Here is a 26,838-nt window from a genome sequence, read left to right on the forward strand (position 1 = left end):
TAATGTAATGAGGTTTACTGTAGATTTTGATCTTCTTCAGATGATCTCATACAGAATACAGCAAAATGTTTGGTAAACTCTATTTTTATTTTTTTATTTTTTTTCTCTCACCTTCTCCATTTTTTATTTGTATTTTTTTTTAACAAGGAAGAGACTTGAGCCATACCTTTTAGTAATTTTTAAGACTTGACCTATACCTTTTTTTTTACATTTTAGTGTTACCTTTTTTTTTTAGATTGTACAAAAAAGGGGGGGCAGGGAAGAAAAGGAATCTAGCAATGGGAAACATGAAATGCAATATATACTATGTATTATTATCTGTAACAAGCAACTGCGTTCCTGGAACCAAAGCTTATCCCAGTGAAAGGAAACGTATGGGAATATTTAGCAAGGGAAATACTCAACACCACTAACTTTTGCTTAGCAGGAGGGAAATCAGTCAAGGACATCTTAACCACATGCCTAATGGGAGTGGCAACTAGACCACATAACATCATTAACTACACCACATTTAGAAACCTTTCTGACTCCTACGAAAGCATTTTTAGCTGGGGCCACTCTACAAAAATCAAGCACACCATGTACACCCTACACATTGCTGCAGTAACCACCTCTGAGAGATGCTTTAATGTCACTGGGTGCAGCACACTTAGGGTCACAGAATGCACCAGCCTTAGCAACATAGAACTAAAAAGCAACTATACAGAGACCATATCATTCTCATATAGTTACTTGAAGCTCCCACCAGGATGGTTTTTCCTTTGTGGCTTAAAAGCCTACTCATAGCTTTCTGCAAATGCCACCAACAGCCCTTGTACCTTGGGAAGGTTAACCATGCTTATGGCGTCCTTACAGAGACGGCACAGGAGAGCCTTCCAAACCTTAGACTCAGACTGTGACTTCAAAGTCTCCCTTCTCACCAAAGCAGAATATGTCTCATTGGCAATATCCCTAGTGGGGGTACCTGGATTGGCAGTGCAAAATTCTAGAAATTTGAATAGCCTAGCATGTACCCTAGCAAAAGGCTTGAATTCGACCTCCCATGCCCTGGATGCCCTTAACAGAGAACTGAGGGAGGTCAGAGAAGCCACCCTGGAGAATAGGGCAGCAATAGACTTCCTCCTCTTGAAGCATAATTATGGCTGCGAAACATTCCACGGGATGTGTTGCTTCAACCTAGACGAAACCTCAGGACTCGTAGCGAGGGATATCCACCACCTGAAAGAGCTAGCTCAAAATATTGGTCATGAGCAATCATTCCTAGACTTTTCATGGCTCTTCTCGTGGATACCAGATCTCCATTGGCTCAAAATCCTTATAACAACCATAGTCACTATTTGTGTCTTTGGAGCCCTCATGTGTTGCCTCTGTCAATGCATACCACCCTGCCTTAGTTGCCTAAAGGCCTGTATCCCATCTCAAAAGAGAAAATCGAAGGGGAGACAGGCAGCCATGATGATGATCTAGATTGATCACGAATACCAAGTATACCCAGACACTCAATCAGAGACCGCCCTCTAGAAAAAAAAAATTGAAGGATTGTGGAAAGGGAATTTCACGAAGGCAGTAGTGTCACAAAAAACAGGAAAAGCCCAAGGGGAACATCAGGTCAGCCAGAAAACAAACTTACATAGGAAAAGGAATCAAATAAAAAGTATTAAAGAATCCCTATAGACAAAAGCCTAAGTAATTAAGAAAACTAGACAAATAGGAAGAGGAAACAAAAGATAATTTAGAAAACCCTTACAAACACAGGACATACCAAATAAGCAAATCAAACAGACAAAAGACACAAAATATAAATTACAAAAGGGACAGACAGGAGATTGCCACAGAAGAAATATGAAAAACTATCTTAAAGCTAAAAGAGATTACAGAAAACCAATAATACAATCTGGCCACCCCGCAGAGTTTGCCTTCTGCACCCTACGAAGTTTGCCCTCCGACGGAGATAAAGACAAACTCAAACGGATTTGAAACATTAGGCACAAATACAAACACTCACACAAAATCAACTTACAAAGGGAGAAAAGGGTATAAAAAACCAGGGACTTACCATAAGAAGCTAGCTAGCCCAGGAATGCAGACTTCTCGCTGTTCTCTGCCTTCCTGAAAAATAAAAAGATCCAGCTTTCAAGCAGTTGTCTGTATTCTTGCGCCGGAGCTCTCCCAGCGGGAAAATCGAATCCTCGAAAGAAAGGCATTTTGACACCTTTCAACAATATAAAATGCAAAATATAAAATGACAAAGAAGCACCTTAATGTAACAACTAAAAGGACTAAATGTTTCGGTTTGCAAAGGAAAAAATATACTTGGAACCCAGCAAAGTGGAAAATATTGGAAAGAAGGATTAGCATCACTTCTCTAAAGCTGCATTTACCTAAAAGAGGTATTGATCCAGATTTTATGTAACATATTCATATGCACAAACAGTTTGAGCTTTCATTTTAGGAACCAATATATCAACTGCACACATTTTAAATTACGGAAGAGGGGAGGAGGCATGCAAGTCAAATCCTGTGCACATGATAGCAGACAATAATTAATGGTTACATCTGCATCAGGGTACACTGGCACATCTGAAGGTTTTAAAGTTAGAAGTAACAATTCTTTTCTCCATGACTCTATATTGGAAGCGCACAGGACTTGGGCACAAATGAAACTATATACTTCTTTACTGAAAAATACAATGCATTAATGTATTCGTCTAACCTGTGGAAAATTTGTCCACCCAATCATACTTTTTAGATGCGACATTCCAAGCACAATTATTTTATAAGCAAATAAAATTATGTGTAATACATTTTATGTTTGTAAAGTAACAAAGTGATCCTAGAACTGTAAAATGTGCTAAACAAAAAGCATTTCAATTTTTTTTTCTAATTGTTCTATGACTCCACAATTTGTATCAATGTTATTTGGACACAATTGCATTGTATCACCACAAAGTAGTAGACATCTGTTATTTAACTGGAGTGGTTTTAAATCATAGATGATGCAGCAAGATCAATAACAATGTCTTGATATGTAACAATTATAAGAAATTCTTATAATTGTGACAGCTTGTTATTTCAAATCCATTTTTTTAAAGAAAAATGTATTTACTAAGGGGTTTTAGAGGCCACAGGGATGCCTCCTGATGAGGCTTCTACTGTGTAATTTTCCTTTTTCACAGAATTTTGTTGAAGGTCCAGACAACATCTACTTATTTTCCCTCTGCATTTTTCCCACTGCTTCTTCTTTTTTAAATAATTATACAAAAACCCATTAAGCAGTAGAAGACCCAACAGCGATGGAGTATTTTTAATTGGTAGCTCTATGAAGTATTGATTCAGAAGCATTCTCATAGGGGATGTACAGTGCAATAAAATGGCAATATCTGCACTTTTAACCTTTATGTTGTTCAATTCTTCTTCCACCCCATTATTTTCCACCACAATCAACAATCCATTTCCCCTGAGCCTGGTCAGTCCTTGCTGAACTGCTGCTGAAAGTTTTCCCCTTCTAAGATTTGATTTCTTTTCCTACTTTTTTTTTTTTGCCCTACCTCTACAAACTTTAGAGCCTTGCAAAATGGTGGAACATCCTTTTTGAATGTGTAGTTTCCATGGTGGTATTCAAAGTTCAAAGATCAGAATTGTCTTTTTTGAGAGGGGAGATAACGAATTCCCTGTCCTATTGTGGGGGATACATAAGAAGCTTTAGTGGCTGTATCTATGGGCACTTCTTCCCTAAAGTAAATAAACTTTCTTCCCCTTTAATCTCTGGAGAGCAAGGGCTGTGTAAACCAAGTGAAACAAGCGTGGTTATAACAGGAATAAAAAATTTATTTTTAGATGCCAGATGAGAATTTTTCAGTTGTCCCTGGAGCTGTTCTTTCCTCCACCCTGTCAACAAAGTAAAATGCAATAGAAGCAAGGCTGGAACTCAGAGCACTTCATAGTTTGGGGGAGAGCACTATTTGTGTATGTAGTTGTTATTGTGTACAGGGGGTAATTAATACCCACCATTTGCCTGGTTCTCTTGCTTTCTCAATAGTGTTTAGATACTTTTGATCATGGTATCCTTCTAGATCAAGTGTGGGGGGATTGGAAGCGAGGACCATCTCTATGGTTAAAGTCAGTATTGATAGGAGGGGAAAGGTGGAGGTTGTGGAAGGATTGTGGGCATACTCTTCTCATCACTTCTGTTTAACATCTGCATGAAATCACCTGTTGGTGTTGGTGCTAGTTTTGTCATTATGCTGATAATACCCAATCTTATATCTCAGCCTCAGGTCACCTTAGCAATGCTGTTAATCTCTCATCCCAAAGTCTTCAGTTCATAGCTCTATGCATAAAGCAGCTGCAAGCAAGTTCTTTGCACAGATTCATCTAAAGCAGGGGTGGCAAACTTATGGCGTCATGGCGGCATCATGTGACATATAGGAACTTTTCCCCCCTTCGCTAACCCGGGTGGGGGTGGGGCCAGCATGTGACACATCCACCCTGCAGGCTGCAAGTTTGACACCAGGTGACCATGTCTTCCGTCATTTCACAGCTTTCCCCTGCTTGAACCAAGCAAATTGAATTAATTCATTGCTGTCATTAAATATTTTAGCACTTGCTATTGCTTGAAAAATGGGAAGAAAGAGAGCAAAACAGATTGGAGAGGCTTATTTTCCGATTTGCCATGTGTTGTTCCATCCACAAAGTGAACTTTGATTTTGACTGCACTCATTAATTATTTTCTTTACTCAGAAGTAAGGCAAGAAAGAATCCAATCCCTGTAAGTGTTTTAAGAGCTGTATCACACAAGGACTGACTGTTGCCACAGCAGGGAAGTTGATTAACTGGTGAATGACTTCCTAAGAATTCATTCATTACAGGCTTAGTGTAGCTTGTGAAACTATCTACTCCTTTGAGCAAATGGGTGCTTAAAACCTGGGGTTAGCAGAGGATGAACGCAGGTGGTACTCACCTATTATTAAGGGCTGGGGGGAAAAGGATGGTTGTTTTGGAAACAATAAACTGATTATTCCACAGGGACATTCCATGTTAGTCTTTTGTGGCAAAAACAACCAAGAGCCTTGTATGGCTTCTTTCATAACAAGTAAATATCATATACTGTATCAGCTCTAATCCTACTTTGTTAGTTGGTAAAGTGCATTTCTGAACAGAAATGAAAATCAGGAGGGAAGCATAAGAATTGGTAATAGTTTTTCTTGCCTCCATATTCTATGCGCTTCAGTGGCAAATGAGTTTATATCAAAAACGCATTTAGATTAAAATACATTTATAGATTTGCAGAAGGCAAAAAGATGGAATCAGCCTGGTTACCCTGGGAGCTGCCACCAAAGGGGTCCTATTCTAACTGTCTAATGTTTCTTATATGTGATTCTTATGGCGAGACAGGGAGGAGATTCCCTCAAGGAATTTGAAAACTGTGCAGGATCACAGGACAAACTATGATCACTCTCTGCATTTTATTAAAGTTTGTGTCATGATGTAGTTTTTAAAATGTTACAGACCACGCTTTGTTCAATTTGAGGAAAAATATTTTTTTTAAAAAAAAATGCATTATATAATTAATTTCACAGGCAATGTAATTTCTATTAAATGTATACCCTGTTTTTCTGTGTGTTTGAGCACCCAGAAACCAGTTAAGAGCCAGTGTGATGTAGTAGTTAAAAGTTTGGACTGGCACTCAGAAGTCACATCGCTCCTGAGCTACAAAACCTCAATGATTTTAGGTCAGACATCCTCAGCTGAGTACACTCTGCGAAATTGTCCCTGGGGGACACTAGAGGATGCTGTGAACAGTATGCTATCTTTGCTTTTGAAGGAAAGGCAAAATATAAATCTAATAAACAAACCAAATTGACAGTAGTTAAAAAGCAATATAATACATCCCATTAAATCAAATAAGTATAATACTTTAATATATAATAGCAATATATACAGCACTTATGTTTATTATTACAAATAATTAATAAAAGCTTGGGGGAGAGATACAATTTTTGCCGTTTTTCCTAAATGCTGAGAGAGTAGGAGGCAAATATATTTCCTTAGAAAGCAGATTCCAAAGTGTGGAAGCCACATAGCCTGTGAATGCTTATTGCTTATAGTATATTTTAGTTTAACACGCTACATATGTGTGTGTTTTTGAAGTATTTGCTAAAGAATGTGCAAGACAGGTTATACAATCATTTTGGTCATATATTGATTTTCCTCAATGGTGGTTGGACAGAGGCCATAGCAGAGGATGAACGCAGGTGGTACTAACCATCTATTTGATGCTATTAAGCTATGTATTGCCTGGTAATAAAGGTCACTTGAGGTCACCTCTCTCAGTTGCTTATATCACTCATAGCATATTGTGCAAATGAGCTAATTAATTGATCCTGTTAACAAAATCCCAAAGGTGCTTTTTCAAGAGGCCACTGGACTTTCTGGTTTTTCTTTGAAGATGTTTCACTTCTTATCCAAGCTGAAGCAGCTTCTTGGATGAGAAGCGAAACATCTTCAAAGAAAAACCAGAAAGTTTAGTGGCCTCTTGAAAAAGCACCATTGGGACAACCATGACCTGGATGACTGAGAATCTCTATAGGTACCTGTTAACAGGAGGAAAAGAATTGGTTTCCAGAAGTTTAGCGAACATCAAAATACCAACCTACAAATACATCTCTTGTCATTAAGGTCAAATCTCCTTTGAGTGTTTCTCATTTCCTGGAATTTCATGGATGTGTCTATGTACTTTACTTGGTAAGAAGATAGAAGAGGGTTGTACTTTATTCCAGGTTGCTTTTTCAACTTCCAAAGGTAGCTGATAACCGTGGACTTTTTTTTGTGATCTGCCATCGAGGTACTAATCAAGTTCAATCCTCTTTTGAGATTAGCCAGTGATTGCTAACCTCTAGCTGTGTCACAATTTAATCTGGCCAGTGTCTTTCAATTATATCACTAGATTTGAGGAAGTTCAGATGGGCTGGAGAAGAAATGTTTTATGTAATATTAATAATTCCAAAAGGTATACATGGCCACATCTTTAATCAATACTGTCAGATTTGCCTTTCATTTAGACAATGGTTTTGTATTACTTTTTGCAAAAAGAGAAAAATCCAGAATTTAGGCAAATATAATAGATATGGGCAAGAACTTGCACAAAGACAAGATATTTTTGATTGACAACATTGGAATCAAAGAAAAACTAATGGCTTCCCTCTTTTGTGCTCTTTCCTCCTTTCCTCCTTTGCACACAGATCTTTCATTCATTACTTCTGCCTCAAAAAAGCCAGATCACAGATCCTTCATGTGTAGCCATTTGTTTCTTGGTTACAATGATCAGTTGGTTGATAGATTGCAGGGCTGCTGGTTTAAGCAACTCTGCAATTTACAATGTGCATATATTAAGATGTCATAAAATCAATACTACATTAAAAAAATATTTTGAAAAAGCATCTCTTTAGCTTTTGTGTATACCCTGAGCTGTACGTATAATGTATCAGACAATCATTATCCCCTTAGGGATCTCTGGCATTTTGAGTAGATCATCTGATGGTGAGACGAGATATCACATGCCGGGAATGGCTGTAAAGCAGCAGATTGGCTGAATAGAAGCCTTGTTAGGCTAACAAAATTTGGATATTTAGCATATTAGAGCAGTGTGATTATACTGCCTAAGAACATCAAAGATAATCATTTGCTGACCACTGAAAGCAGCTGAATAGAAGTGTCAGTCAAATGGACAGATTCTCCTGGCTTTCCCAAAGCGGTTGATACTCCATTACCAGAACTTGCTTAAACAAAGCCTAAGTTGCATTAACAGAGGAATACAATCAAGATCAAGTGAGGTACTAATACCACTCTATAAAGCCTTAGTAAGACCACACCTAGAATACTGCATCCAGTTTTGATCACCACACTATAAAAAAAAAAAAAGATGTTGCGACTCTAGAAAGAGTGCAGAGAAGAGCAATCAAAATGATTAGGGGACTGGAGGCTAAAACATATGATGAACAATTGCAGGAACTGGGCATGACTCATGAAAAGTGCAGGAACTGGGCATGACTCATGACTAGTGAAAAGAAGGACCAGGGCAGACATGACAGCAGTGTTCCAATATTTGAGGGGCTGCCACAGAGAAGAAGGGTTCAAGCTATCTTCCAAAGCACCTGAAGGCCCAACAAGGAAAAATGAATAGAAATTGAACAAGGAGAGATTCAACCTGGAAATAAGGAGAAATTTTCTGACAGTGAGAGCAATTAACCAATGGAACAGCTTTTCCTTCAGAAGTTGTGGAAATTTCAACACTGGAAGCTTTCAAGAAGACACTGAACTGCCATCTGTCAGAAATGGCGTAGGGTTTCCTGCTTGGATAGAGGATTGAACTAGATGACCTACAAGGTCCCTTCTAACTCTGTTATAAAGCACATCCTTAATAGGAGGAAGAGGTGTGTTGTATGTTTGCTGCCTTTAATTATTTATTAAAAAATAATTAGGATGGGATATATATTCTGCAGACAGCAGAAGGATTAAAGCTCCTTCGTAACTAATATTTAAACTTCTGAAAATGCTGAAAAAGCTTAACACTTAAGCAATTATTATGACAAGCTGAAATGACAACCTAGAGTATAATTTTAAATGCCTGAGCTTGGAAATAATTCCAATTGTGTCCAGTGAGGCTCTCTTTCCAATACAGCTTTCCTTAATGAGGTACCCTATTACTTGTGATTAAACCAAAACTTTCAGCATTTCTAATCAACTAAGAAAAACATATGAAATAGGATTGTATTCTTGGAGGGTCAACACAACTTTAACTACCTTGATATCAACTGGGAGGAAAGAACTCTGCAGCAAGTGGGAGATCAAACAGATTTCTAACCAACTTAGCTGACAACTTTGTCATCCAAAAGGTAGAGGAGGGAACTAGAGGAAAAACTTTACTAGACCTAATTCTTACTAATAAAGAAGTGATAGAGGGAGTTGAAGTTGCCAGAACCTTGGGGTGAGAGTGACCATGTCATACTGGAATTCAACATAATGCAAACACAAGCCATGATATATAATTCAATCAGTATCTTAAAGTTTGAAAGAGCTGATTTTAACAAACTCAGAGAGAGCCTAAGAAAAATTTCATGGATAAAAATCCTAAAGGGTAAAACAGCTCAAAAAGCATGGGAAACACTGAAAAATATGATCACAAAAGACCAATCCAACACAATACCACTAAAAAAAGAAAAACAAGAAATCCAAGGAGAAATCAGCATGGTTGCGCAAAGATCTTTCTGATAAACTGAAAGACAAAAAGGATAAGTACAAAAAATGGAAAGAGGAACACATAACTAAGGCAGAATATCAGCAGATAGCTTGAATCTGCAAAGTGAAGTCAGGAAAGCAAAGGTTCACAATGAACAAAAGTCAAAGATAATTTTTTTAAAAAGTTTATTTCAACATATAAATAACCGAGAAAAAAGTCAAGGAAACAGTAGATCCTCTAAAGAGAGAAGATAGCAAGGAAGTAACAGGCAGTAGAGAGAAAGTATAACTGCTTAGCTCATTTTTTGCATCAGTCTTCACACAAAAAGAAACTATAGACCAACCTACTGTAAAAGACAGACTAGAAATAAAAATTAAAATAAGTAAGAAAATGGTAAGAGAACACCTGTCTGACTTGATGAATATAAATCACTGGGATCTGATGGATTACATCCCAGAGTTCTGAAGGAGCTGGCAGATGTTATCTCAGAACCATTGTATCATATCTTTAAAAAAATCATGGAGCACTGAGGAACTACCAGAGGATTGGAAAATAACTGATGTGGTTCTTATCTTCAAAAAAAAAAAGTGTGTGTGTGTGTGGGGGGACTTCCGGTTTGCAAGCTTTCGGCGGTGGCAGGGATTCGCAACAGCACGATCCCTGCTGCGTCGCCGCCAAGGTTCCCCCGATCCATTTGGATCTGGGGGATACAGCTGCCCGTAGAGGCAGCTGAAGACAGGGGATCCGGCAAGGGGTCTGGGGTGTCGCAAACCCCTCCCCTTTTCTAAACCCCTTTTCCCGAGGTGGAGGAACGGCAGTCAGTAATGGCCGCCACGAAGAAAGCTGCAGCCGGACAAGCAGGTGCAGGAGGGAGAAAGCTGGAAGAACAGTGAAAGTTGCTTCTAACTGGGACAAGACAAGAGAAAGTGACCTGGAAATTTGAAGGCTGCTAAGTATGTATTGTCCCTAGTGAGAGTTACAAGCTGCGAATACTTTACAAGGGAAAGTTTTTCTTTGTTCTACTCTCCTTCCTAAAGTGACAGCGGAGAAAAAAAACTTTTTGGCTGTGAGTGGGAAGGGAGAGGGGAAAAATTGAAGCAAAATTTGAAAATAAGGAGAAGATTGCCTAGAATTGCAAAGAGTTGTTAAACATTAAAAACTTCCAAAAATATATTTGAAAAGGAACTTTGTGATTACTTTAACCCCAGAAAGAGAAAGTGAAGAAGAAGAAGGTATCTAAAAGAAATAGTCTGTTTGGATTGTTTGGTGATTTTGGAACCTTTGAGAATTACTTCTGATTAAAACATCTGGGTGATTGTTTGGAAAAACCTTTTCTCTACACAATGGCATCATCTGTGGATGGATTGAAACATATATCAAAAATATGAAAGAGAAAAACAAGGAGGGAAAGATGGCCTTGGCACTATTTTTCAATACTTAGAAATGGCGGTTTATACTTATGTGAAGCAGAATGAACAACAGGATGATGGGGACAAAGAAGAAGAAGAAGCCATCTTTGATGAACAAATGACTTTGATTGGAGAAGGGAAAAGCAAGAGAAAAAGGAAAAGAGGTCTTTAAGATCTGGAAAAACAGCCCAAAAAGAGAAGAATAAGGTGAAAAGGGGACATTATGTTAAGAAACAACAGAAAGGGGGAAAGCAGAATAAAAGGGAGGTGGAGAGACAAGGGGTTAAAGAGGACAAGGAGAAGAAGAAGCAAGGGAGAAAGGAAGGGATGAGAAGTTCTAATGGTGGGGAGCAAGATGTTAAGAAGCAAAAGTTTTTCAGAGATAATGGATAAATCTTATTGTTAAAGGGATTCTAGAAAGGTACATAAGACTGCATTTTTATACCTGTATTTAGAAGTAATCATAGAAAATTAGAAATAATATGTAACTTAAAATGTGATAAAATATTTAACATAAACTAGTGAAATTTTTGTTAAGAAAAAGGGAGTACTGTAATGAAATATGATTCAAGATTGTGATGTGGGGGGTGTAATAATTTTTGGAAAGTATAAGTGTTCCCACAAAGGCATGATATTTAATTGAAATGGATAAAATGTTTAAGATATAAATGATTGTTAATATTAATGATTAGAATATGGTATATTAGCGAATTTTTTTGTGAAATGAGAGATTTGAAGTAGAAGAAGGAGGAATATTTTAATGAAATATTGAGCTATAATATGTGATGTGGGGGGAATAATTATGGAAAATAGGGCTCCCATAAAAGTATGTGACTTAATTGAAAAGCAATGAGTTAAACGTTTAAGATATGAATGAATATCAATACTAATGAATAGATTTGTATTATTTTTGATAACATAGTATAATTTTAGAATGTACCAGACAGAATCCCAATGTATGTCATGTGTTTTATATTAAGTATTATAAATATAGGGGAAAGAGATAAAGGCATCATACTCCATATAGTGTACAGGAGAAGTTTTTCTTCTTTTTTTAAAGAAGAAAAATAAATGGTTGGCTGGAATAGAACAGACAAAGAATAATAAATATTATGATACGAATTGAGAGGAGATAAATAAAATAAAATAAAATTGAGAAAATTTAAAGGAGAGGAGAAGTCATATAGAAAATTGAAAATGTTAATAAGATATGAAATGGTATTTAAAAGGAATATGAATTTGAATTTGTGTCTGTACCAAGAGTTTTAACCCGGGACTAAGCAACTTTCAGAAAAGAGATTTTTTATGCTTTTATGTTTTGTGTTTATGTGTATTTATGTATTGTCTGTCTTGAAAATAAAATTTGTTTAAAAAAAAGAGTGGGGGGGATAGACCCAGTAAACTACAGACCAATCGGCCTAACATCAATACCTGGGAAGGTACTGGAAGAAATAATTTTTAAAAACCAGATCTGTGACCATCTAGAAACAAATAAAGTTATAATTAGTAGCCAGCATGGGTTTGTTAAAAACAGATCATGCCAAATCAATTTTATTTCATTCTTTGACAAAGTGACTAAATTACTAGACCATTGAAATATTGTGGATATAGTATATTTAGACTTTAGCAAGGCATTTGACAAAGTAGACCACAATCTACTTCTTGGTAAGCTAGAAAAATGTGGGATAGATAGCGTCACCACCAAATGGATTTGTAGCTGGCTGACAAACCAAACTCAATGAGTAGTCCTTAATGGTACTACATCTACAGGAAGGGAAGTAAGCAGTGGGGTACCACAAGGTTCTGTCTTAGGCCCAGTACTCTTCAATATCTTCATAAATGATTTAGATTTGATTTGAACTTAGACTGTCTACTATTGACCTCACCCCTTTCCTAAGAGGTCTGTAGGGCATCCATAAGCACACCTATTGTTTCTTTTTATTTTTCTTACATGTATCCATTTCATGTATTATAACTATGTTTATATTTATACCTGTTATCTTATAATCGCTCGAATAAATAAACAAACAAATAAATATGAGGGAACTCATCAAATTTGCAGATGACACTAAGGTGGCAGGAATAGCCAATACCCCAGAAGACAAGCTCAGGATCCAAAAGATCTTGACAGACTTGAACAATGGACCCTATCCAGTAAAATGAAATTTAATGTGGAGAAAAGCAAGGTTTTACACCTGGGCAGGAAAAACCAAAGGTACAAGTACAGATTAGGTAAAACCTGGCTCAAAACAGAAACTGTGTGAGGGACTTTGGCATCTTAGTGGACGATCACTTAAACATGAATCAACAGTGTGTGGCAGCAGCCAAAAAAGCTAATACAATCCTTGGTTGTATAAACAGAGGGATAGAATCAAAATCACATGAAGTATTAGTACCATTTTATAAAGCCTTAGTAAGACCACATCTGGAATACTGCATCCAGTTTTGGTCACCACATTACAAAAAAAATGTTGAGACTTTGGAAAAAGTGCAAAGAAGAGCAATTAAGATGATTAAAGACCTTTGGCTAGTCTGGAGAACAGGCAGACTAGGGTGGACACGATAGCAATATTCCAGTATTTAAGAGTGTGCCACAAAGAAGAGAGGGTCAATTTATTTTCCCAAGCACCAGAGAGCAGGACAAGAAACATAAGCACACCAATGTGCCTACCGTCCCTGTCCTATTGTTTCTTTTTATTTTTCTTATATGTATCCATTTCATGTATTCATAACTATGTTTATATTTATACCTGTTATCTTATAATCGCTTGACTAAAAAAGAAAGAAAGAGAAAGAAAGAAAGAAAGAAAGAAGGAAAGAAAGAAAGAAAGAAAAAGAAAGAAAGAAAGAAAGAAAGAAAGAAAGAAAGAAAGAAAGAAAGAAAGAAAGAAAGAAAGAAAGAAAGAAAGAAAGATGAAGGAACTCATCAAATTTGCAGATGACAGGATGGAAACTGATTAAGGAGAGAAGCAACCTGAAATTGAGAAGAAACTTCCTAATAGTGAGGTCAATTAACCAGTGGAACAGCTTTGCCTTCAAACATTGTGGGTGTTTTATCACTGAAGGTTTTTAAGAAGAGACGAGACAGTCACTTGTCTGAAATGGTATAGAAGCAGGGTGCTGGACTAGAAGACCTCCAAGGTCCCATTCAGCTCTATTCTGATTCTTCTTATTGATTATAGGCAGTGCTTGACTTACTCATTTAACAACAATACAGCCTTGGAAAGAGTGCTTTATGGCCTGTAAAGCACTTCTAGCTGTCACAAAATGTTGCACCACCACTCTCATGGCTCTGTAATCATCATGATTTGGGTACTTGGCAATCTGTTTGTACTTACCCAGTTCTCAAGCACCCTGTGATCATGTCATCGCCATTTGCAATTTTCTGTACCAGCGTCTCCAGAAGTAAGGTCCAGCTGTATAATGTAAACCAGGGGTGTCCAACCTTGGCAACTTTAAGACTTGTGGACTTCAACTCCCAGAGTTCCTCAGCCAAAGCTGGCTGAGGAACTCTGGGAGTTGAAGTCCACAAGTCTTAATGTTGCCAAGGTTGGACACCCCTGATGTAAACAGTGTATACTGTACTTAGAATAGAAAATTCCAAATTGACTTTAATGGCTTGGCCATAGAGCTTCATTGTTCCTGTAATTTAACAAAAATAAAATAAATAAATAAAAATAAATAAATAAATAAATAAATAAATAAATAAATAAATAAATAAAAAGATTAGAATTCTAGAATCGTAATTTAGGAATGGCCTGGTCATCCTAATTCAGTCCATTATTCAATGCAAAATCCATATGAGCATCACTGACAGATTTCTACAGATGATACAGACTTTGTTTGAAAACTTATCAGAAAGAAGAAATCACTGCTTACGTGGCCCCTTGTAACACTGGCTGTGTGGTCAGAAAGTTTCTACTGATATCTAATTTTTATCTCTTAGTATGAATTGCCTAACTACACTGTTGGATGAAGTTGAGATTAAAATGCATATGTCTTCTTAGCTATATCTCCAGTATTTGGAACCCAGCAAGACATCAAGATATTTCAGCCATGATGCTGGACTAAAAGGATTCCCTTGAAGAAGACCACTTGATTGCAAAACACTTGCAACTGTGTATTGTTGACATATGTGTTTGCCAGCATTTGAATTAAGCGTTTTTTCTTCTGACAAAGGGAAAAACAAGACTTTGGTTATTGTTTGATAATATCATTTCCAGGTCTTTCTTTTCCCTTCTCTTCTTATCATGATTTTGAAGGCGTTATTGTTAATACTATTGTGCATAGCTAACATTTTTCTTCTGTTCATTCATATAGAACAGAAATATGACAACAGTGATGTCAAGACAGCATACAAATGGGTTGCACAAATAAATTATAAAGCTGCTTGCAAATTTATATGATAGAGAAAAACATTTCCTCTCTAATTACAATCAGACTTGTAAATTTAAGTGATCCCAGTAGTTCCTCGTTGAGGCCTAAAAAGAAGGGAGGTAAGAAAGGGTGGTTAAATGCAAGAATTGAGGTTTTTTTCTTAGAAGTGGCCTTAAATGAACTCTGTTAAGATCCATACAGGTGAAAAGCTGCCATTATTCCAATAATATTTGATGGGAGCTAAACAAAATCTGCTCTCCAGTATCAATCATACTGAGAAAAGTAAAGAGGAAAGGCCAATCACAGAAGACACATTGCAGCTCTTTATAATAAGCAGGTTTTTATCAGCTTCTTAGACATCCCTCTGCCATAATAAGAAATGTTATAACAACATTAATTTCATGATACATCATTTCAAGCCCTTTCAGAAGGGCTGGCCAGTTGAGGACTGGAAAGACCACAGAGCATTTTGCTGGCTGGATCCTCTTTCCCCTGGTACCAATTATGACAATGCCTCACAATAACAGGTCACTTAGAAAAGAGTGGTACTGGATTCAAGGAGACAGAAACTACCCAGGGGTCTGCTGCGAGGGATTTAAAGGAGCTGCTTGATTGAATAACATGAGCTTTATGTAATGTGGAACATTTCTGACTGTTTGAAAAATTGACAACACCCACTGAAGATTACTGCATATCAACAGCTGCTTTATAGATTATCCCCCTCAGCTTTTCAGGAACAAGTATTCATTCTGTGAAAATACATGGCATCTCTTGAACGTTATGGTCCCATCAGCAGTTTCTCAACCTGTGTTACAGTTTCCCCCAATCTCTTTCCAGCTGTGCTCAAAGCAGGTGTACGATTAGCACCTGCTTTGAGCAAAACAAGTGATCATGGTCAAGAACATTTTCTCCTGGGCCCAAGAAAGTTCACAGAAGAGAGATTTGGGGGGGGGGGAGCCGTTTGTTTTAAGTGTTTACTTCAATTGCTCATGATATTTCAACATGATGAAGCTTAGGAATTTGATTTATTTTCTTTATTTTAAATGAAAGTTGAATAACAGAATAACAGAGTTGGAAGGGACCTTGGAGATTTTCTAGTCCAACCTCCTACTCAGGCAGGAAACCCTATATCATTTTAGACAAATGGTTATCCAATATCTTCTTGAAAACTTCCAGTGTTGAAGGGCCAATGAGATTCTAAAGTTCCCTGAATTTTGCAGTTTTCTACACTTGGTGGCAGCATATGTAGCTAAATCAAGCTGACTTCTATCATATGTGGAACATGAGGCAACTGACTTCTGGAGAAGAAATGGAGAACTGAAGATGGCTAAAGCAGAGCTTACGATCACAACAAAATAAAGAGCTGACGGGTAGACCAGTTCTTCGTAATTCTTCTCTGGACAAAAAGAGGACTTGAAATTACCCACAAATGTTCCCCACAGTTGCTTCTTGCAAGGAGACTGCAAGACCGCAGTCTCTAGTGGACTTAGAGTTCTTGGAGATGATGAACAGCCATTTTGCTGAAACCATATTTGATACCTTCAAAAAGGACATTGGGTCCTCACCCTATCTTTTCTAATCACTTTTGGAAATTGCTTGTTAACTGCTTTTCAGCTTTTAAGAACCTTTGGATCTTCAGGTTTTATAGCACTGAGTTGAGTGAGTTTCCTTCAATTCTTGCTAAAAGAAGTTTTAAATACAGGCTGAAGGACTTAAAAAAATTTGGGGATTAAACCGCAAAAAAGGTGATTAAAACTTGGATTTTAGAAAGTCACAAATGGACTAAGGGTCCAGATAAATTTGAAATAAGATTTTGAATTTAATTATAAAAATCCATCCCATGGGGAAATGCTTTTGTTCTGACTTCTCTTTTTTTAATGTAAGATTTAAAAAATTGGACACTACAGGGAACTAGAAAGAACTAAAAATTACAACTAAAGGAGAAGAATACTGAAACTTGACTTAGGAATATGAAATGAAGAAAAGTATTTTAATATTGATATATTGAAGGATATGTTTGAACAGTGCTCTCAAAAGTGCTTATTTATTGGTTTATTGCAAGCTTATGCTCTCTACAAGAATCTGAACTGCTAATGGTCAAAGCAACTGGGTGGTAGATAAGAGTCAATGGAATTCAAAATGGCCTGAACTTAAATCTCTTGTAGGTCAGAAGGGACTTGAGACTGATGGTGTGTTTGACCCCTCCCTTGCACTCAGCCTACAATGACAAGCTACAAGAATGACATGGAAAAAGATGTTACACTGGACATACAAAAGAAACCAATACCAACTGATGTCTTGATAATTAAAAAAGATACAAACCAAGAGAGTGATCTGGATAATATTCCTATATTGGATTTACAAAAGAGGCTTATTAAAACTTTGAAAAAAATATGTGTAAAGGGAACAAGAAAAATAATAATACAAAAATCAAATTCTATGACATTATTTGAAAGGACCAAATATCAAGATTTGTAAAAGTAAAAGGAAGAAATATAAAGTTATTTCATTTGGTCAAAGTTAAAATAGATATGTTGTTATCTCTGATAACCCTTCATGGACTAAATGCTAACTGGGACTGAAATGACAAGACTTGAAGGATTTCTTGACAGATAAAAATGGGATATGAGAAGACAACAGTTGTTATATTTTAAGGGAAGATGATATTGTGGTTTACTAGCAGTTGAAAAACTGTACTGAATAAAACTGACTTGTAAAAACATAGCTTTGCTTTTATGGTTTTCGAAGAATTGGCATTTGGCCAATGAGCATGAAAAATGCAATAGGGAAAAGTCACATTTATATTTAAATAACATTTTATGTGCTGTTCTCTATTGCCTTATTGAATTTTGGAGTGGTTTATCAGCAATGCTCCAGACTACATTATACATTATTCAGTTCTTTAATGTAGTTGGCATCATTAGCATGACTTTATTTAGTACCTTTTGGTTAGGATTCCAGAAATCCTGGAGACTAAGCCTGAACTTTTTAGAAACAGTGGTTAACAGTTGGCACTTTTAAAAATGGTGGTTAGCAAAACCAGATAAGTCTTGTTTTTGCAGTTCTATCGCTGAAAAGAAAAGGTTATTCCAAATGTGCAGGTATACAAACAAGCTCTTTACAGGTTCTCCCCTTGCCACAAAAAGACCATGTAAGGATGTGTCAAAGGTGCTTTTTTAAAAGGCAACTAGGCTATCTTTTTTCCCTTGAAGAAGAATATGTTTCACTTCTCATCCAAGAAGCTTCATCAGTTCTGATAGCAATAGCACTTAGACTTACATACTGCTTCACAGTGCTTTACAGCCCTCTCTAAGCAGTTTACAGAGTCAGCATATCGCCCTCAATATGGGTCCTCATTTCAGCAACCTCAGAAGGATGGGAGGCTGAATCAAACATGAGCCAGTGAGAATTGAACTGCTGGCAATCCGCAGTCAGCAGAATAAGCTTGCAATACTGCACCACCACAGCTCCTGATGAAGCTTTTTGGATGAGAAGCTAAACTTCTTCTTCTTCCTCAAAGGAAAAATAGTCCAGTTGCCTTTTGAAAAAGCATCTTTGAGACAACCAGACAACCATGATCTGGATGACTGAGAATCTCCACAGACACCGTAGAGGGATATTTACTTAGTGCATGGAGTCTGCAAGTATCATTGCCATCTGCATACAGCCACATCCTCCTTATGGACCTTCAGTTAATTTAGGGAATGTTGATAAGGAAGGGACTGCAGCATCTCCTTCATCCTCCATATATTCTACTTGTTGATGCATCAAGAAAACTTCAGATCTTGTCATAATCAAACGAGGAGCATAAATGCGTCTTGAGATATATTTGAAAGCCTTATTACAAGATACAGAATCGCTGGTTTTAAGACAGTTCTCCACATTTATTAGCACTAAAATGTCTACCTGTGTTAAGAAAAGGCCATTAATTCCAGAAAAGAGAGGATAGAAACATACAAAGTACTCTGGGCAGGGGAGCAGTCCTGATTTGCAACCATGACATAAAGCAGAGATGGGAACGTCTGTGGCTTCCACATCTTGCTAAAATATAGCTTCGTCAGTAGCTATGAACACATGCAGAGATGGTAGGGAAGTCATACTGTTTGGATAGTCCACAGTAATAGCTGCTTTGCTGGGAGATAAGCAAAAGAATCTGTGCTAAAAGCTCTCAGTGTCTGTGATTCACTTCAGTGGAACTAAAATGTCCTCCTAAAACACAAGCAAATCTTAGAGCAATAGCTTTTCTTTGCAGTCATTCAAAAATCTAGGGGACAAAAACAGTAGTAATCACCAATTTCTAAGCTTTGCTGGAAGCGTCAAACTGCTGCCAGAGGTACAGGTAGCAGAAAGTTGACTTTTAATTTAGACCTGCAGATTGACAAAAGAATGTTGTTAGAATTAGTCCACAAATTGGGAGGAAATATTTTGTGTAAAAGATTGTTTATTTTTCCTTATTTTTTTTGTATCCCACCTTTTATTTATTTATTTATTTGCATCCCGCCTTTATTATTTTTGCAAATAACTTAAGGTGTTGAACGTATCCAACACATCCAACTCTTATTTTCTCCACAACAAAAATACTGTGAGGTGAGTTGGGTTGAGAGAGAGTGACTGGCCCAAAATTACCCAGCTGGTTTTCATGGCTAAGGCAGAGCTAGAACTCACAGTCTCCCGGTGTCTGGCCTGTGCCTTAACCACTAGACCAGGAGTCTCCAACCTTGGCAACTTTAAGACTTGTGGACTTTGACTCCCAGAATTCCTCAGCCAGCAAAATCCACAAGTCTTAAAATTGCCAAGGTTGGAGACCCCTGCACTAGAACAAACATGTTCCTGCACTGAAGCTATAGTCTCTCCTTTGTATTTGTGGTTTACTTATACTTCAGGTATATTATTTCTCTTCCAGAGAAGCAACACGCAGCTAACCCAAACATTTTCTGGTTGCTAAAGTTTTAAACAATTTCAATACATTTTTTTTCTTATTTCAGCAATTCATGAATTTCCTCAGGATTTTTTCACAAACAAAGAAAGGCAGCAAGGAGCGGTATTGCTTCATATTCTTGGTGTAAGTATTCCTAGAATATTTATGTATTTGTTTGTTTGTTTGTCAAACTTGTACAAGATAGCAGGTATAAGTATGAACATAAACATGAACAAGGAAGTAAATACAGATAAATGGGGACAGTAAGACAGGGACAGTAGGCATGCTGGTGCGCTTATGCACGCCTATCTGAAGCATACTCAAAATATACTCAAGTACTTATTTACATTGAGCATGATGGCTCACATGGTTAAGATACTGAGTAGGATACTGAGTTGGAGGTTACCAAGACCCGAGTGCTGCTGCATGGTGGGATGATCCTCCAGTCATTTGTTGCTTGGCGGGGACATGAAAGGAGCCCCCATGGATGTGCCCCGGGCAACGGCGTTGTCACCAACTAATCCTTGCAACCCAGATGGTGTCTTCAACAGGAACAGGACAGGGGAGACCTATTTATAGCCATCTCTTCCAGAAGGCTTTGGGAATGTACATTTTTCTCAGGCAGAGATTAGACTTAACCAGGATGATATCAGATTCTTTAAAGGAAAAGCAAAGTATCCTAAGAATATTGCAGAAAGAATAGGACAGAAATAAAAATGTTCTGAAGATTGGCAACTCACTTATGTATCCATAATATATATGTATCTAATATATTTAAACAAATTATAAGCCAATTCACAACCTTCATCTGGTGCAAATCAACTGGTGTGTTTCCAAGCTCAACTCATATACTTTGCTACTCCTCTGGATTTGGTTTTTCACTGGCTGGATCCATTAGATTAATGGAGAAAAGAAGTCACCAAGAACTGTTCAAGGCAAAAAATCCAACAAAAGTTATTTCCTCATTTAATTGCTATGATCCAACCTACTTTGCATACCGCTCCTTCCAATATTTGGTCTGTGGCCTCTGGATATCAGAGCACTGCCCACAGGTGGCCCTTACCATCTGCTTAAAGTTTGTAAAGTTTGCTCTATATTATTGTTGCTCCTTAAAGATTTTGGTTTATATTTCTGGCATTTCACCTTTGCTTTTTTTCCCCTCAAAAAACAAACAAACCAATCTTGAGAAACTTTTCTGATTTGAAAAGCAGTACAGTATAATACCAAAACACAGCTTAATTTTGCATTCCAAGATGGGGCTGCTCCCAAAGAATATCTAGGCTGAACATTTTCTAGTTTAAAGATCCAATAGGATCTTTAATGATGAGATGACTGTATGAGGCTGCCAGTATTTTCTTGTCCTACATTACTTGTATCTAGTTTATTTTGTAATATTTTAATCAATATATCTGCTGTGTGTTTTTTCTACAGGCTCTGTATATGTTCTATGCCTTGGCTATTGTATGCGATGATTTCTTTGTTCCATCTTTAGAAAAAATTTGTGAGGTATGTGAAAATAATTTTCATCTTTCTAAATCAGTTTGTGAAATGCTAAGAGAGGGATGCAGGCTGACCAAATAAAAGCCCTCTGTTAATATATTGCCTTATGTATAGCTTGCTCCTATTTGTTGAATTCTATTCTGAAAGATGTTTAAATCTCAAACAACTCGATCTCAAACAAAGATTGAGAATCTCCATAGAGGTTTAAATCTCAAACAAAGTATTTGACTTTGCTTTCCCTTCTTCATCAGATATACAGATTCTGTAAGCTGGGCTACAGCTAGTGAAATATTAAATTCTTCTCTTTATTTCCCCCCAGAAACTACATCTGAGTGAAGATGTTGCAGGAGCCACATTCATGGCTGCTGGAAGTTCAACACCTGAGTTATTTGCATCAGTCATAGGTAAGTGTTAAGTTAATAACATGGTTGTTATTAACAAGATATGCAAATTCTTCCCATAAGCAGATCACAAAAACAGCTAGTCTACAGTTAATTTCCTGTGATTTTCAGAATAACTGTACCCAGTGGCTATTTTGGATTTTGTTAGGAGTCTTCCACTTCCACTAAAGCATACCTGGGCATGGTTTACCAGGGTGTGGATGAGATCAATAAAATAATTATATTTGACTTTATATCTGTCAAATTAACATTAAATGAAGTTAATGTGATTATGCCTATAAATAATTTTCCTGTCTGCCATGTTATAATTACAATAGACTTCTGTATCTCTCCACCAAATATACATTTGCCTGTTATTGTAGATATCCTTGCACAGCCCATCTCGTCTCCATAGTTCATATATTCATTTGTCTCCCCTGCCCGTCCTATACCAGTGAAGACCATGCCATCTGAAAAGGTTTTCTGCTGTTAGACTGATTTTGATGGAGTCATTATCTAACACAGGAGTCCCCAAACCCCGGTCCATGTTTCCGGCATGTCAGAAACCAAGCCACACAAACAATAAAAGAAGCCCCATCCATGGGATGCAGGCAGCATGGAAACCAGAGCCCCTCCGGTCTGCAGCCCCTCATGGTTAATAACAACCATGTTATTAACTTAACAAATGCAGTGATTCACTTAACAACTGTAGCAAGAAAGATTGTAAAATGGGTCAAAACTCACTTAACGAATGTCTCACCTAGCAACATAAATTTTGGACTCAATTGTGGTCGTAAGTTGAAGACTACCTGTATGATCCCGGATGGTCATGTCACCCTTCTCCCACGTCCAATTAAATTTTTAAAAGCTTTCTCTCTAACTAACAGCTGGAAAGAGCTGGCCTAATAGACATGCGGACTTCTTGGGGGGACCTGTGAGATTGCCAGTCACTTCCATAGTATACTAATGCTCCTTTCACTTTTGCAGACTAGAAGGTTATTTTCTCAGGGAATCATAGATGCCTTTTCAGCCATCAAATCCACTCTTATCAACTAGTTCGGTGCTGGAATCCCCATTAAAGATTCTTGGCAAATGTCTACCTTGGGGAGTAGAGCTCACTGCTTTCTTACAGAATTGACTGCCATGTTAGACCTGAGACATGAGTAATAAATTTCTAAATTCTTCTAATCCCAGCGAAAGCTAAAACTCTCACCATCCTTTCTCTTTTTGTGTATTCAACCAGGTGTGTTTATTACTCATGGTGATGTAGGAGTTGGAACCATTGTTGGTTCTGCCGTTTTCAATATCCTCTGCATTATTGGTGTCTGTGGAATCTTTGCTGGGCAGGTTAGTAGAGTATATTCATTCATTCATTCATTCATTCATTCATTCATTTTCCATTATGTAGGGGAATACAATATATAGAAAAGAAAGTACTTTAGTGTGGTTATTTTACTTACAAACATATAAGTTCTATATATAAGGTATTGTGAACTTCCATAGATTCTATTTCAGGCTTAGCTCTTACGCAAATGAATCAACTTGAAATAGTTTTATAATATATATAGATAAATCATGATATGGGTTAATATAAATGTTATGCTGAGAAAAAACTAGAATAGTAACCTCAGTGACTTATTAGAGAACTGTGACAATTGGGATTCTGTGTGTACATGTGCACTTTATTGAACCACAGAAATAAACATAATAATGTTAACTTAATAATGATAAGAAAGAAAGCATATTTTTATGAAGGAAATCAGCTACAAAAATTTTATCAGATGAATCACTATGTTTTACTATTGGCAATTATTTTACTAGACTTTAGAAAATATTATTCTTTTAAATATGTATTTTTAATGTCTGATATAAACCGTGGGAATCCTCACAGTTTACATTGGCATTAGAGTACAGCAAATGAATAAAGAAAAGTTCTTTCCTGTCTGTTGCAAAACAATTAAGGACTTTTTCCTATTCAACCATAGTTCTGATCATAATCTCCCACCCTCCGTTGCCAAACGGCAATTGAAGTGAGGAAGGAAAATGTTTTAAATATTCTCTGCAAGTGGTTGTTCTAATCTTGAACGACATTAACTGCCTAGAGTCATTGGGATACAAATTAAATAAATAATGATGGTTCTAAAAAGCTTTTGATGTTTATAAAACACCCATGCAAAAGGAAACTGCCTATTTTAGCATCATGCATGTAGATCAGGAGTCTTCAAACTTGGCAAGTTTGTTATAGATTGTCCTTCTCTTTTCAGAAGAGAGTTAGAGATTTTTTTCTGACCAGATGCCCAGCAGATGTGTTGGGCGTAAACCCTCAGAATTCCCAATCAGCATGAAATAATGCATCTCTTGATTTAAAAAAAAATGGGTGAAGCTTTTTTCTTGTATCTACTTCAACTCGTGAAGTAGAATCCAAATGAACTAAAATATTTCATTATACTGTAGTTTTGTGATTCTGACCCTTCTTGCCCTCCCTCAGAGGACTGGGAGTTCGTAGCCGCCCTACTAACCTAACCCACGAAGAAGGCCATACATCAGCTCTAATTCTTGCCTTCGAGCAGATACAACATGATCTGATGATTAATTCCTGTCTTTTGTTATGGTCAGATTACTGTTTGACTGCTATTTTGGGGGACAATGGAACTATTTTGAGGGACAATAGAACTATTAACTTGTGATACTCCTGATAATTTTCAGAGAACTTTGGGGAATTTCCTGAGATCTTGTTGGGCAGTTTTCCTGAGGCCTTAGTTGCCAAGTGGAATACTAGGGTGATAGCAGTCCTAGATAGGAGTGTACCCAAGCAGCAGCTCCCAGATCATGAGATTGCAGGGAATTTATCAAGGTGCTATGGGAAATAAAGTGGCCAACGAGACACTTAGAATAGAATCCCACTATTTTGAAATTAGGCAAAAAAAAAAGTGTGGTCAGACATGGGTAAAAGCTGAGATCTGAGCCTACACTGTAGTGATAAGACTGACCAAAGGCCAATATTGTCTCCATTTTTACTGCATCCTCAGATTGTCCTTTATCAACCCTTTTTAAAATGACCTGAATTATCCTTCTTATGGAAGGATGAAAGAACAACTGCAAAACAGGCTAAAGTTTAATCCCAGGAAAGTGGTTCTTTGGTTCAGGATAGGATTGTATTATCCCAGTCAAAACTGGTTGGTTATCTGTGGGTCCTTCTGGACACTCACTCTTGCTGAAGGAGCAGGTAGCAGCCTTGGTTGTGAAGGCTTTCACACAAATACACAGTTCCCAGATGAACCTTTTCATCTCCCCTCCTCTTGAGATTATACCAGCTTCTTCCTTTTTAATTCTGTGTTCTGAAAACCCCTGGTTAAGATTTATTTTTTTATTTTTGTCAATTGCTTACAAGATAATAGGTATAAGTAAAAACATAGTTATGAATACATGGATACATATAAGAAATAAAAAAAAAATCTGGCTATTCCTAAAGGCTTGAGGTGGGAACTACAGTCGAAAGGGAGTCCCCTTTGTTATGGTTTGCTTATTCCTTTCGGATACCGTTTATTGCATTGTAATCTGTTACTTCATCTTTTTCTGTTTGTTATTTTGATGTACTGTTTTTAATCCTCCTACTGGAGAGTATTTTGTAAGCCTCTCTGAGTCTCCGTGGATTAGAGTGCTGTATAAACCCTAGTAAATAAGCAAACAAGCATGCAAGTAAATAAATAAAAAAATAAAAATCCTTTGCTCTGTCCGCTTGGCATTTATGAGCATTGTAGGTCTAAAGCAGACTCGTGTTTAATCTCTATGTTATGTTCCAAATAACATTTTTTTCTTCATAGAAAATTTAAATGTTTCTGGTAATGAGCAACAGCCAAAGTTTTACTGCCTTTATTTGATAAGACTTATAGTTAAATGTTAATTCTATCTTTAGTCTCAGTGGAGGCTGGAAAGCTTCACTCAAGTGGTTGTTAAACAGAGAAATTACTTTAACAAAGTTTTGGTAACTAGCTATTCATTCATTTATTTGTAACTTTGAATTTGTTCTTTATTCTGTTGTTTACATTTCAATAAATTTAGATGCATTTTAATTGTGGTTGACTAGTACCCTATCTAGCCTTTGTACTGTTTTTAAAAATAATACACAGATTGATTGAAATTATTCTTACTAGAATTTATTAAAGTGTTTCACTTTAGCAGGATTGTGTCTGCTTCATTTATTACTCTACTTCCATATGAAGTACAATCATTGATTTTCTTAATTTTCTGTTTCTAAATGATGTGTAAAGTGCTTTACTGCATCTGTAGTTCTTTTAGTTTTGTTTTTTCAGGAGATGGACTTTTAAATTGAAGACTTTAAGCAAAGTTGTTTCTGTCCTCTCACAGTAATCCCATTGAAAATTGAGTAACTTGCTGCTTAAGTAAATGTACTTTTTAAGCAACATGCCATACAATAATTATGCAATTCCTTTGATTCACTGGAATGAAGATCTTGTTAGGAACTTTTCTTACATCAGTTTGGAGCAATACTTTTCCTGTTTAAAAGGTCTAAATTTCCTGTTTTCTGTATCTGTGCAACTTCATTCTTGGCGATGGGAAGAAGTTTTGAATGATCACTGTTTTCTGATGTCTTTGGAGTATTGCTTGTTCTGTAAACATATTTTTCTCTGATGGAGCTTTTACATAGATAAAAATCTATTCTGGAAGTTAAGGTTTATTATATAAGCTGAGCTATTTATTTGATCCTTCACCACAGTAATTATTTGGAAAAATGTTTTGCATGTTGTTCTAAACCTAAGCATGATTAACTGTGGTTTATTGAGCATGCCATGTCCACACTTTGTGTTAAGCAAATCCAGGCAAAAATCATTGTAGTGTCAGCTTTGGAAACCTTGTTCAATGCTGCCACATAGCTTGAGAAAGTGGGAGGGGATGGTTTTAATTGAGTAGCTCTCAGTAGACAAAATAGAATTCTTTTGTTAGTTCAAGGTTATAGAGTGTGGCGCTGGAATAAAGAGGAACTTCCTTTGGGAT

At 36.9% G+C, this 26,838-nt stretch overlaps 1 protein-coding gene across 3 annotated transcripts in view; it reads left to right on the top strand.

Annotated features, from left to right (window-relative positions):
* SLC24A4 (solute carrier family 24 member 4) overlaps positions 1 to 26,838 on the top strand; it is a 128,965-nt gene that overhangs the window by 64,108 nt on the left and 38,019 nt on the right. For all 3 annotated transcript variants that reach the window (XM_026679206.2, XM_087952084.1, XM_087952085.1), the window contains exons 3-6: positions 20,010 to 20,086; positions 21,374 to 21,448; positions 21,762 to 21,846; positions 23,066 to 23,169. In XM_026679206.2, coding sequence (XP_026534991.1) covers positions 20,010 to 20,086; positions 21,374 to 21,448; positions 21,762 to 21,846; positions 23,066 to 23,169 — 341 coding nt within the window. The remainder of the gene's footprint in view (positions 1 to 20,009; positions 20,087 to 21,373; positions 21,449 to 21,761; positions 21,847 to 23,065; positions 23,170 to 26,838) is intronic.

The sequence above is a fragment of the Notechis scutatus genome, chromosome 1 (genome assembly GCF_049901735.1).
Source record: "Notechis scutatus isolate UNSWTSFEM ecotype Mainland chromosome 1, rNotScu1.2, whole genome shotgun sequence".
Lineage (NCBI taxonomy): Eukaryota > Metazoa > Chordata > Lepidosauria > Squamata > Elapidae > Notechis > Notechis scutatus.